The sequence below is a fragment of the Scatophagus argus genome, chromosome 2 (assembly GCF_020382885.2).
Source record: "Scatophagus argus isolate fScaArg1 chromosome 2, fScaArg1.pri, whole genome shotgun sequence".
NCBI classification, from domain to species: Eukaryota; Metazoa; Chordata; class Actinopteri; family Scatophagidae; genus Scatophagus; species Scatophagus argus.
Window position 1 is genome coordinate 13,585,892 of NC_058494.1, and position 13,267 is coordinate 13,599,158.

Here is a 13,267-nt window from a genome sequence, read left to right on the forward strand (position 1 = left end):
AGCATCCACTTCATATATCCTATCAACCCACTCCCCAGGTCAGGGAAAAGCGTCCCCCCAGGAGCTAATCAGTGCCTCCACAATGTTCGTGCTGAGGAGCAACACAACACTGGGGAGCCAATCAAGGACACTGTTCAATTACTCCGACATGATGTGAGACACAGGAGGCATGCAAACATCCTAAACACAGCCAGTAACATTCACCACAGACGCACATCTTTTAAGTCAAGTTTCTTACAGAATCGTATTTTCCAGTTTATTTTGTCTTAGTCTTTCATAGCGACCTATGCTTCAATAAGAAAAGGCCTTCAGTCAGTTGAAACAGCTTATTGGAAAAACTCAAATCGAAATTATTTTCAAGTTTTCAAGTTTAAATAACCAAGAAATGACACAACAGACTGTAGGGTTTATTTCTAAGCTTCACAGTCATTCAGATAAAAACACAACAGCAAGCACAGAGCAGAGAGAAAGCTGAGAAAGAAGACAGTCTTTCCTGCTTATTTCCAAACGACATCCTCAAGGCGGAATTAGATGGAAACAGAACGTATGTAGAAACAATAAACCCATGTTGGATTTCTTTTATAGTCCAAAGCACACTCATACATTTTCTAAACTGCAGATCCTGCTCAGGGTTGCCTCTCAGATCAGACTGGGTGTGAAGCATGGCACACACACACAGCCTGAGCAGTTCACCAGTTACAGTATGAACACACTTCAGATGCAAAATGCAAGCAATATACTTCTGGATGTTCTTATAGTCATTTTAAGGTATATTTTACGGTTTTCTATTAAGTTTTTGTATAATGTGGGACGTGCAACACAGGCTGTGGCACTTTATTTCACTATAATTTAAGGAGAAGCACTAATGTATAAATTAACAGGTCCAGGACACGTCTCACCTGTTCTACTTGACCAAACCGAGCACCCAACTGCACCAAATGTTCAGGGCGGATAAAACCGTCAGAGTCCTCGTCACACACGTCAAACACCTCTTTGAGTTTCCTCACAAATGTCAGCAGGTGCCCCGCCTCAGGAATAAAGTCTTCATCCATGTCTGCTTTCTTCTTCTTCCTTTTTTTACGGGGTGTCTTACGCCGATATGACTCGCGGTAGCAGCATGTTGTTTGGAAACAACAGCTCGTGCTGCTGCGCGCGTGTGACACAAGAGCTCGTGCAGTGTGAGAGGAGGAGTGATGGTAGTTGACGGGCGTCCCGGAACCGACAGGAAGCAGCAGCAGCAGCAAGTGTTAGGATAGATAACAATCAACGGTGGAGGCACTGTGTCTCAGAGAGCTCAGGACGGGCAGAAGTCGGGGGCTAACTTTGATAATTAGTTAGAAGCGCAAAGTAGCCTACAGCTGAGATGGAGGAAACAAAATCAGAGCAGTCGAAAGGATTTATTGCGTGGTAGCCCTGATGTCGAGATTTTTCTCAGGGTGAACCATGGATGTCTTTCTGTATTTTCAGTTTGGACCACTGACTGTATATGAAGATGAACGCCATGACAGCCAACATCTTGATCGCCCTCTGGTGGTTGGCTCCAGTATGGGTCAAAACCCCCACAGCTATCATGTGAACAGAGAGGACTTTGGCTGAAGTAAAAACTGAAAAGTACACAACTTTTCCCAAAGATGGTGTCTGTCATTTTAGGTACTTCTTCTCACACAGATGTATGTTGAAGTGTAAAAAGTGGGTGAATCGTCACAGTCCTTGAGTGGATTGTTTGTTTGATTATCTGTGCTAAACCACCCAAAGACAGCTCCACAACTGTTAAATGTTTTGATTGTGGTCTTTAAAATGAAAAAAAAGGGCCATGTTATTACGTCAAGCAAGCAGAACAAACAGCATGTGACTTGGTTTCGTGTGTGAATAGTTCATATTTCTCTGGAAAATGAAGCATTTGACAGAGAGCCGGTCTTAAATTCTCTTTAACTTCCTCTTGTTATTTGTGCACACAGGGCTTTATTTCTCAATACACTTTAGGCATCATATCAGAGACGGTTTCACTTCCAGGACGGAAGCAGCAGTTTGTGGGAAACATGCAAGCACTAGATGTAAAATCATTTCTTTATGAGGAGATGCCGTCTGAATGTCAGGATTGAGATGCTGAAATGTAACCCGCATTTTGTTTTGTAAATGGTCTACTGTAGTATTTCCAGTGTAAACGCTGAAGCTTGTCTCACGGTGGACTGAAGGGGCCGTGATGCTATGTGCAGCTTTCTGTAAGTGTGTATTTGGGACACAAATATGTCTTGTAATGTCAACTCTGCAGTGTCTTACATAAAGAAATGTGTCCCTTCACTTGCCTGCCAATAATCTTGATTAAAACGGGTAAATATTGTTTTTATTTAGAAAATGGTTCAGATGTGGAAATTAATATTAATTAATTAATATTAATTAATTAATATTAACGAACAATAGCTCATCTTCCTCCTGAAACATATGTCACAAGCCGATCAGTAGCCAATAGTCTTTCGCTTCTCTATTTAACGTGTCATTGTTTGCTTCCCTGTAAATGTTTGTTTGTACACTGAGTGGGAATAAAGTGCTTACAAAATATTATTCCTTAGAGGAGATTGTTTAAAAAAAATCAATAAATGTTTTTTTGATTTGTATTTATTTGTCCTGTTATCTCCAAACAGTCCTGTTTGTGTTAATGTTTTACAGCGTTTTTGCAGCGTTTCACTCGATCACTCTTTAAGAAGAGTCTCTTACAGACAGGAACGAGAATACCTTTATGATTGATTTGATTTACTGCTCCTCTATAAGTGACTTTACTGTCAGTGAAATACTAGTAGAGCCAATTTTCCTTTTGAGGGGTTGAAAATGAAATATGACCTGACCTTACTGAGTGTCAGTGGAAGTTCCCAGAGTGATGTGATCCCCTGTTGTCTCTAGAAATACTTACCATTTTGAGATGCATTATTTGCATATTTTGTGCTTTAATTCTTCTTTAGGCTTAAGTTTTAGTCCCTCTGTTGTGGGATGAAACTACTTCTGCCTCACACAGATTCAAGTTTGGAGTTGTTGATACGGTTAACATTAAACAGTGACCCAGTTCTAGGTCTTTATTATCCATTTCCTCTTTTCTTTTATCGTCTGCAGATGTGACGACCACAGATTTCTCCCATACACTTTTAGGTCTACTTCTAACAACAAAGGACTTTTGTGTAGATTCTAACTTGACTTAACTTTCTGTACTGTGTGTTTGATCATTCAGTCATTCATCCATATAATAATTCTTCAGTTTTATAGATGTTATATTGAACGTCTCGGTTTTAAGTTGAACAAAAAGCAATTAAAAATATTAGTATTCCACCACAGAATTTCACAACGGCTCCATTTTTATTATGTCACAGAAAAGGAAGCTGGTGTGTCAGCGTGGCATCTTTCTCAGTGAGGCCACATTGCAGAACAGCTTTAATTTAATACAGATAATAATAGATTTGTTTCAGAAGATCTAAAAGGCAGCTTATTATGAAGCATGTCTATCATATCCTGATGGCATGGGATGACAGGATGTCATATAAAATATTTTCTTTTCTGTGTGTCCATTAATGTGCGGGGGCAGCCGTGGCCTAGAGGTTGGAGAAGCGGCTTGTGATCGGAGGGTCACCGGTTCGATTCCCCCACTGGACGGGCAGGAAAAATTTGGGTGTGGTGGAGTGATTAATGCGAAAAATACTCCCCCCCTCTATTAGCCGGCTGATGTGCCCTTGAGCAAGGCACTTAACCCCCCAATATGCTCCCCGGGCGCCTGATGCTGCCCACTGCTCCTGTGTGTGTTTCACTGCATGTAATTTGCCGGGTGTTGCATGTGTGTGTTCAACTAAGGATGGGTCAAATGCAGAAGACGAATTCAGTGTGTGTATGTAAAAATATATATACTGCCAATAAAGTTGATTCTTCTTCTTCTTCTTCTTCTGACACATAGATATTTCTTACATGTGTGGTTACTGAGATGCATGATTTATTCTTATCCTACCACACCATTCAACCAGTGGACAAAAAAGGAAGTGTGTTTACGGCTTCTACTTCCCCCATCGTTTAGTCTTCAAGAGGATGTCATACGTATTAAGAAAACAGAGAGGGAGGGAGAGCAGCCTGTGTCTGTAGGTCGTCTCTCACCCCAGCCGTTCAGGCTTCTTCTCGTGTCAAAGATGCAGGTCACTGGTCGAGAAAAATCTGTTTGGATATACATTCTCTTATTTACGTCTCTACAACTTTGGGGTGAGTAAAATACATGTGTTTGTGAACACATTATTTCTTTGGTTTTGTCTAAAATACAGTTTATTTTCACTAGAAGGATCTCTTCTGTTATTTTTTTGGGAGGGGGGAGAAACAAATGGTGAGATACATATGAAATGGATAATCATCAACACAAACACTTCTGTCTGTTGCAAATATTACTGGTACTAAATATTTAAGGCAATATCTCTATTTCAAATTTCACGCTCCATTTTGAATATTCCCCTCAGCTGCAATCATCCGTTTAGTACAAAGTGAATGTCGCCACACAGCGTTTCTCTTCGTGTGCTTGCTGCACAGCTGCACTGTTGCTCCAGCTCGGAGGGAATTTGTGAAACTGTGCTGATTTGTACCCTATCATGGGCCTTTCTCTTTTTGTCTAGGAAGACTATCAGCTTCCACTGCTTCCCCCCCTCTTCCGGCACCTGAACTTAACTTCTCTATGAGGTCAAAGGACTCACTGGTTCTGGTCTGTCAGGCCCCGGAGGGCCACCATGGGGTTCTGTTCATGTTGTACCGGTTCAGAGAAAATGTACTTTTTTTTTTTCCTTTTTTGAGAATGTGTGTGTGTTGTGTTGTCTGCCACCACTGTGCTATTGTGAGATTCACATTTTTCTTTATTCATTAAGGTGGACTCTCAGGAGCCGATGTCCGGTGCTCAGAAGGTCTACTTCATAGTGAAGATGAAGGATTCAGTGGATTCAGACCAACGTGAACTTTACTGCTGTCTGTATAAGAACGAGGAGGGTCACTACAGCGCCTTCAGTCCCTATTTGCAGCTGGACCACAATGCAGGTGTCCGTAGTACTTGTATTTCAATGTATTACATACACTTCATGGTTGTATTAAAAAGAAAAGCTTATCACACAAGCCATTATTTCAATAAACAGAAGTAGGCAAGACACTGAACTGACAGAGGACAAAGCAGAGAGACCTGGTCTACGCTTTAGCTTCACATAATATTAAAAGCGAAACAAAAGAGTTTGTGGAGTTGCTCTGTTCAATCTGCACCCAGTTGTGATTCTGCATGTGGTATAAAATAATAAACACTCCCATCCGCTTCGCTCTAACCCCCAAAATACACTGCTGCATGCAGGTGCTCTCTGCGGTCTCTTATTGTCCTCCGCTCTGTGGGTGTGTTTTAGTGGTAGTTACATCCTGCCCTTCATATGGAAACCACACACCCATCCACACATACACACACTCACACAGACACACACACGTTCACACACATCAAACACAATGTGTACTGGCTTCTAGTATCGACGGTTGGAGAGGAAACTTTGGCAAACCATCGTTGTCAGCATTGTCGCAGGTTTTAGTGAATTCATGAGACTGATGAATAATAATAATGATAACCTTTTTTTTATAGCACAGTGCTTGCAAAGTGCTTTGACAGACAAAGCAGAAGCGAGATAAGTAAGCAGACTGCCAAAACCACAACTGTGGAAGGTTAAGATAAGGTCAAGACGAGTAAATCACAAACTATCAAAACAATAATTATGAATGAAAAACGTGAAAGCAATATGCAATAAAAATAACGGAAAGAGTGATAATAAATACATAAATAATGAAATTATAATAGAGAATGAAATGTGTTAAAGGAAAGAGGCCACAGAAATATGAAGATTATTGTCTCATTTTCCTTTTTTTCCCTGTACTTCTCCAGACGGCACCCCGACTCACTCCATACCATCTTTCCCTCCTCCAGTCTTGTCTGTGCAACCCTCTACTGGTGTGGTAAAACATGGGGACATGTTGTCCTTCAGCTGCTCCGTCCCCTCCCTTCTGCCCCAGACTCAGTCCCAGTCTACTGATAACAACAAGCCAGTGACCTTCCTTTTGCTGAGGACTGCTGCAGGAACAGAAGCAACATCCATTATCCCACAACCTCAGGCCAGTCAGGCATCAGACTCGGAACCCCAGCCGGGAGTCTTCAACGTGGGGCCAGTGAAGGGAGGCGAGGAGGGCGAGTACACGTGCCTCTACCAGGTCACCAGTAACTGGGGCTTGGTTAATTCAACCGTCAGCAACATTGTTCAGATAACTGTCACAGGTGAGGATGTTGCACATGACCTTTTAGTCTCAGGGCTCACAAACTCTGAAACAGCATCTCTGCTGAAATTTGCCGTTCTTGAAAACCTTACTGAAAGCTAATATTTGTGGACCTTGATTTTCTTTTGATGAACTTGGTGCAGCTGTATTAATCAATCTGGATTTTCTTTGCATTGATGATCATGACACAGGTGGAAAATATAAATTACTGTATGGATTGTTAAATTTATCTCTGATTTGTCAACAGAATTCAGTGGCACCTTTCACATTGGCTAATGGTTCCTCTGATTTTTTCTGTTGCCAGACATGTTGCCGGTGCCCACCCTTGTTCTACAGCAGGAGGCGGAGGTGTGGCATTTGCTCTGCACAGGGTCTCCTGCTTACCCCGGTGCTGTGTTCTCCCTCTACTTGGTTAAGAATGAACTTCCTGTAGCCACCCACCGTGCCACCATGATCCAGCATCAGGCTGTTTTTCAAGTGCCAGTCCAGGATACTCTAATGGCTTTATACCAGTGTGAGTACAGTGTCCTCCTGGGTAGGAAATGGAGCAACTCTGAGCGCAGTCTCCCTGTGGCAGTAACCAAAGGTACAAATTTAAATACTGAACTGTATGTGTGTGGTTTATTAGAGCTTAACTTAACACAAAATGTGACTGTTTGCTTAATTTCTCATCTTACAGGATCCTCCCTTGCACCATCACCAGGTAGACCCACAGTACAATTGAATTTTTCCAGATGATGTTTTACCTAAAGTGAACTTAGAGTGACAGGAAGTGAAAGACACAAAGAAATGACTTGGACTTTCTGCTAAATGAAAATGTGTCACAGCTCTCTGAGCTGCAATGAAATCCATAATTGGGCATCTGAGGTAGCTACAGCCACCCTGAATTATGCTTCTACCATATTAGGTATCCTCATTGTATCTCACAATAATGCCAGTGTGATGTCCGCAGATGACTCTCGTGTAGACTGGCCCCTTGTCCTGGGCTCCCTCTCTGCTGTGGTATTGTTTGTCGGCTCAGTGGGACTCGTGGCGGTGGTTGTGCACCGAAAAGGTATTTCACGCTTGAATCTCTGCTCTCTCACTCATACATTTATGCTGTCACAATTGCCTTCCTTTGTGAAAAGTCTCATTTCCTCTTTCTGCTCTTTTCACCCTTCTTTAAAGTAAAAGCAAAAGCCGAGGAAAGGAAGAAAAGGTATTGTCTTTTTAGTGCTCATTAGTTTTAAAGATGGTTAAGTTTAGACCAGGAAATGATTGCTGTGTGTCTGTCTTCCTAAAGTTATCATCAATAAGTGAGATGGCGACATGAATTTACACGTAGCATTAACTGAAAATATTTTCCTCAGGTTGGCATTATAATAAACGGGTTCGGAATTGTTTGAATATGACATACAGTTTCAAAAGTAGATCTTGCACAGTCTGAATATTTGCCTTTACACAGCTGTGATTTATGGTTATCCAGTTGACTTTCATGTTTCAACTTGCTAAATAAAATTCTGCTGCTGCGCTGACATTGTGGTTTAATGTTGTGCTGTGCTGAACTGTTTCAGACAGGATGCAAAGTTCTGGACTCAAGTTCACGCTAAAGACCATGTTGTTGGTGAGCTTCATATCAGATGTGTCCAAGTCTTCTGCAGTAAACTGCATAGATATTCCAAGTGAAGAGATATTCTGATACAAACCACTTGTCTGTTTTTGTTTTGCAGACCTTACACTCAGACGTAGAAGCTTCACCTCTCAGGTAAAGATTTATCACTACCTGAATCTCTACATTTCTAATAAAAAATGTTTTTAACAATGTTCAAGTTTTAAGTAGCCTCCTTTCCCTTTTTACTGCTACAGCACCTTAAAGGATAAGGCTGGCTGGATTTTTTTTGTTCTGTTTTGTCAAGAAATCCTGAGAGAAACAAAATGAACAATGTGTCTGTCTGGCTTCCCCACACTGTCTACAGCACTCAGTCACAAGCCCATTACTACAAAAGACATAGATCTTTAAAACAGGTCACCATTACATTGTTTCACTTTTTATAAAGGCTAAAAATAAAAGGAACATGAATTTTCAGCAAATTCAAATAGGATATGCTGTATGCAGATAGCGGATAACAATAAAGTCTCTCTTGTCTCTTTCTGTTTAGGCTGATACTGAGAATTTTTCAGTTTGTTCTTCCTCTTTCTTCTGGTATTTCTGGTATTTTCTCTGCAGCCACAGTGTACTGAAGATTCACTATGAACTGTAAACCTTCCTGATCCCATTACTATAAACACACATACACACACACACACACACACACACACACACACACACACACCCACGCTTCATTCCTTATTAGTGCTGTTGCTTAGGGTCTAAATCTGCTTCTCCTTCACTGTAATCACTTTCATTAACTAGCTTGATGAAGGGCTCTCATTAGACTAAAGACTCTCTGCTTCTCTGAGCAGACATCTTAAAGGACACGGCCATCAGCTGCTGGTGAACCAGCTGTCATGAAAACAGCCATGACAGGAACTGAATATTTAACATCAGATGTGTCCAAGTCTTATCTTTTCTGTAAACAGCAGCACTTTCATCAAGGAATGCAACGTTTTTTTTGGGTTCGTAATACACGTTTTTGAAATAGCATCTTCACATATTTTTAAAATCTTATTTATAATTAGTCCTGTAAAGAGTTGGAAATGTAGTACAATATTTATTGAGGTTAGCAATAATTTAGCGATTTGACTCCATCAGTGTGAAACATTTTCGTTAAGGGCAGGCCAAGATGAAGATGGGAGACAAGGCAGGATCTCTCCAGAGTCTGGACTAAAGCCCTCATGTGAAAGTCTGACAGTCTGACAGACAGATTGACTGAGAGCAGCAGAAACATGATTGATCTTTTATAGTGACATCAGCAGTTGTGAATAGGAGGACTTTGACAGTTTAGGAGAGCAGAAAGAGTGACAGCTTAGATTAAAACAGGAGCGACTAACAGAGGACTAAAAGCCGAATGTAACTTCCTTATTTTACATTCGCCAGAGCGTTGGCCTCTTAAAGCAGTCTTGCATCCACAGAACACCACGCTCACGAGTGTGGACTCCAGCATGATCAAAGTGTCAGCATCAGTAGTGATGAAAGTTACAATCAATTATGAAATGCTCAAGCTTTGTGCCATATTAGGTATCCAGACACGGGAAAACTGATTTTAACAGTGAAAGCAGTGGAGTGATGTGAGTTATGCCACAGGAAATGACACTGGACTGAGATCTTTAACAGCCTGTATGTGTGTTTGTGTATGTTTATGTGCAGGAATGGGCCAGTGTGGACACAACTACAGAAACACCCTCCAGATCCCCTTTATGGAACTCGCTGTCCACATTCACAACCCCCATCCATCCGATCTATTAGAAATGTTTGTTCTCTCTCTCTCTCTCTCTCTCTCTCTCACTCTTGCTGTGTGTGTGTGTGTGTGTGTGTGTGTGTGTGTGTGTGTGTGTGCGTGTGTGTTTATATTTTATTATCAGTTATTTTGCAGCAGGACAGGAAGGGCTATTTCCTCATTTCCTATTTCATGTACAGCAGTAAAATTGTACAATTTGAAAGGATGTTTGATTGTACTTGTTACTGAGCCAGTGAATCTAAATACACATCATTATTGTTATTATTATTATTATAAAGTTTGTGCATGTGTTTTGTGACTAACCTTAAGTTTTTGTTTTTGACCTCAGCAAAAGGAGATGCCAAAAAAAGCCTCATCACAGCTCAGCTCATCTCACTGCAGATGCAGTTTGAACAGATGGCATGAAGTTTTGTTAAATAATCTACCTGTATGATTGTTTAGGCTGAAATAATAGTTCAGATTATTTCAAAGTGCACTTTGCTGGCTTGATTTATCACTATAGAGCTGACTACAGATTACAAAGTGTTCTACAAAAGTCATACTTACAAACTTACATGTGACAGATATATACATATAGTGCACATACCAATACATACACCGATTAGCCACAACATTAAAACCACTGACAGTGTGGTGAATAACATTAATCATCTGTTTACAGTGGAATGTTCTGCAGGAAAACCTTGGGTTCTGCCAATCATGTAGATGTTGTTCGCCAGCAGCAGCCTCCCCCCAGCCTGACACTGTATCCCGTCACATTTCAAAAACAGCTCAGGAATGACTCAACAACCACAACAATGACCTGCAGAATCTGTGGGATGTACCGGAAAAAGCCGAATCCACACTCACACCTCCCACCTGCAGGCCCAACCCTCAATGGGCAGGATCCAAATGATCCAACATTGTGATGCTGGTGACCACAAAATCCCCCCAGAGGTCTTGTGTTTGTTCCCCTGACAGGTCATAGCTGTTCTGGCAGCACAAGGGGGACCTACAAAACATTAAGCAGGTGGTTTTAATGTTGTGGTTGATTAGTGTATACACACACATATACATGAACATATGAAATATAAACACATACATGCAAACAAATCACCCCAATCAAATAAGGGGATAAAAACGTCTCTTGACAAAAAATAAACAAAAGAAAAAACTAAAACATTTTCAGCATGATTTAAAAGGACATGCTGATTTTGAAGTCAGACAAGAGTTGAGGTTTCCTAACTGCAAAAGCTTGGTGCTTTTTGGTTTTGGACCTTTAGATGGAAACAATGCACAGGTATGTATTTCAGATTTATAATCCTAGACCAGGCCAGGATGTCACGATTAAATTTAATATGTTCTGGTTTATATCCATGCAATATGATGTGTAGTGATTGTGAAGAAAAAAGGCAACAAACGTCCCTTTTTGAAATCGACCTGCTGTGGTGTTGCAAAATATTCTGCAGGGGGCACCATTTAGACATATTTTGAATGCAGAAAAGCACCCAGGGTACAAAGCATGTTTTGTGTTTTGTGGAACAATGTGACATACACAAAACCAAGCAATCCTGGTTGTGCACACAGTAATACAGCAGTCACTGATAAGTACTGCAGTTGACATTTTACCTTGTGATCACGCGACAGGCAGCAACCCTACAGAAACTGTGTCTGAGCCCTTGCAACTATTTTTTTCTACATAGTAAATGAACGTGCTGAATACTGTGTGAAAGTAAAAAGGTAAAGGGACTCAGGGGGAAGATATACCTCCTATATGTGATTTTATGGTGGACAATAACTCAGCAGAGAAGGGACTGTCATTGTACTTCAGGAAGCAACTGAAAGCCAACTCTGGATTAGTACTGAGTTTTATTACATTTTACTGGCCTCTGCTGCAGCACAGGACTCTCTGTCTGTAGCAGACATGCACACAGGGAGTATATTTATTCATTTTTCTTTCATACAAAGAAGATGAAGTGGAGGGACACACTAGATGAATATAAGGGTTGCAAAGCATGCATGAGGTCTAGCTCATATTCATGTCTGAGTCATAGTTTACTTTTTCTGTGCAGTCACACGCGAACAGATGCACACACAGTGCAGATATTCATCTCCAGATAACTGCGTTAGGCAGGTCTGTTTGAATAAGAGGCAGAAAAATGATATGAAGCCCGAGCTATTTGAGTTCGACATGCTGATGAGGTCAAATGGTTTGTGGCAGCCTCACCCTGTGTGTCTCTGACGCAGCGAATTGTGACTCAGGTGTATTTCAAATGACAACCGCAACACTGGATTCCACCCCATGTGGTGTCTCCAATGCAACAGCGAAAGGGGTTCATGCCCAACATGAAGATGTGTGCTGAAATCTAACACTGTGGGAGGTGATGCATTTCATCGGCACCATAACAGTTTTGCTAACCTGATTGGTCCGTAATTTCATTTTGATACAATGCACATTTTATTAAATGAGTAATGACTGAAGTGACGATTAAGCTTGCGAAGGAAATGATCATCTTCAGTGTATTAGGACAGAAAGAAGTAGAAAGATGATGTTTCTTTAGACACATTAGCCCAATTAGCCAGTCTGTGTCAGTGGCTTTACAGCAATATAAATCTGACAGTCTTTGTAATTCACATGTTAAAGGCACAAGCAAAGATGTATTATTCAGTGTTCCATTTTCGCATGAAAATATACAAAGAATAATATGTGTGTACAGTCTTTAAAAGTAATTTGAACCTTTCTGTATGTATGTAAGCTGACTGTATATAGGAGACAGAGCCTACATTATGCCTGGCAGTCTGGTTTTGGGTACATGTTTAGGAAATATTTCCAGAGTTGCTTTTCAAAACTGTGTGATAAACTGTGAACTTGTAGAAGTTTCCCAATCAAATGTTCAGTTTCATGTAAAACATGAACAATTTCCAAAACCGAAATTGCAGGTGTTCTGAAGGTGTCAGTATGAAACCTGGTTATATAATGGCAGGCTGGAAGTACCTCCAATTGTAATCAGTGACTGGAACATGTGTCAGCCCACTCAGCTAACTGCTGAAGAACATTACAGCTCCCTCCATCTTAAGAAGTCATTTTGATTGTTACTGAGTCCATTTATCTAATTATTAGAGAGTTTAAATGTATTGCATTCTGTATAAATGTATTCTGTTTGAACAACTCCTAAAATGTCAGATGGTGAGATTAGATCACACGTTTTTTAATATTTTTTAAAAACTTGTTTTGTTTTAAGATGCTGGCACTGATTTTCAGAAGAAATCAAATAAACTGATTTAGAACAGATTCTCTCCAAACAACAATAGACACGTAAAGATAGAGATGTGTGTTAGGTAGGTCCTCTCCTCCTCCCCATGTAATAAAACACAGACTGTTGTAGGTTTCTGTTGGTTCTCTGTGGCTCAGCTCTGCCATTTTATTCCCCCCTCCTCTCAAACATTAAAGCAACAGCCACATCAAGCACTGCGATGTGCAAAAGGCACATGCGTGAGGAAACAACAATAAAACAGCTCCAGAGAATAATCTCTAGATCTCTTTCACTGCATGTTGACAGATCACACATATAACACACAGTGACTGGAGACTGGAGACCCGTGTCTGT

At 40.8% G+C, this 13,267-nt stretch overlaps 2 protein-coding genes across 7 annotated transcripts in view; one reads left to right on the forward strand and one right to left on the reverse strand.

Annotated features, from left to right (window-relative positions):
- The window catches only part of rab11fip4b (RAB11 family interacting protein 4 (class II) b), a 54,622-nt gene extending 53,465 nt beyond the window's left edge, over positions 1-1,157 (reverse strand). For all 4 annotated transcript variants that reach the window (XM_046411019.1, XM_046411010.1, XM_046411036.1 and 1 more), the window contains exon 1: positions 900-1,157. In XM_046411019.1, the coding sequence (XP_046266975.1) occupies positions 900-1,052 (153 nt within the window). In that variant the 5' untranslated portion in view covers positions 1,053-1,157. The remainder of the gene's footprint in view (positions 1-899) is intronic.
- Positions 1,158-4,060: 2,903 nt separating this feature from the next.
- On the forward strand, positions 4,061-10,196 carry LOC124070809. 3 transcript variants are annotated; one of them, XM_046411065.1, is made up of 12 exons: positions 4,061-4,230; positions 4,632-4,780; positions 4,878-5,043; positions 5,918-6,304; positions 6,608-6,889; positions 6,983-7,006; positions 7,211-7,357; positions 7,471-7,501; positions 7,857-7,906; positions 8,013-8,047; positions 9,590-9,692; positions 10,009-10,196. In XM_046411065.1, exons 1-11 carry the CDS (start codon positions 4,161-4,163, stop codon positions 9,686-9,688), a joined length of 1,440 nt encoding a protein of 479 aa, XP_046267021.1. In that variant the 5' UTR covers positions 4,061-4,160; the 3' UTR covers positions 9,689-9,692; positions 10,009-10,196. The 3 variants fall into 3 exon arrangements, with proteins under 3 accessions (XP_046267021.1, XP_046267013.1, XP_046267031.1); XM_046411057.1 differs by lacking the exon at positions 10,009-10,196 and having other exon boundaries at positions 9,590-9,855; XM_046411075.1 differs by lacking the exon at positions 10,009-10,196 and having other exon boundaries at positions 7,256-7,357; positions 9,590-9,837.
- Positions 10,197-13,267: the final 3,071 nt, after the last annotated feature.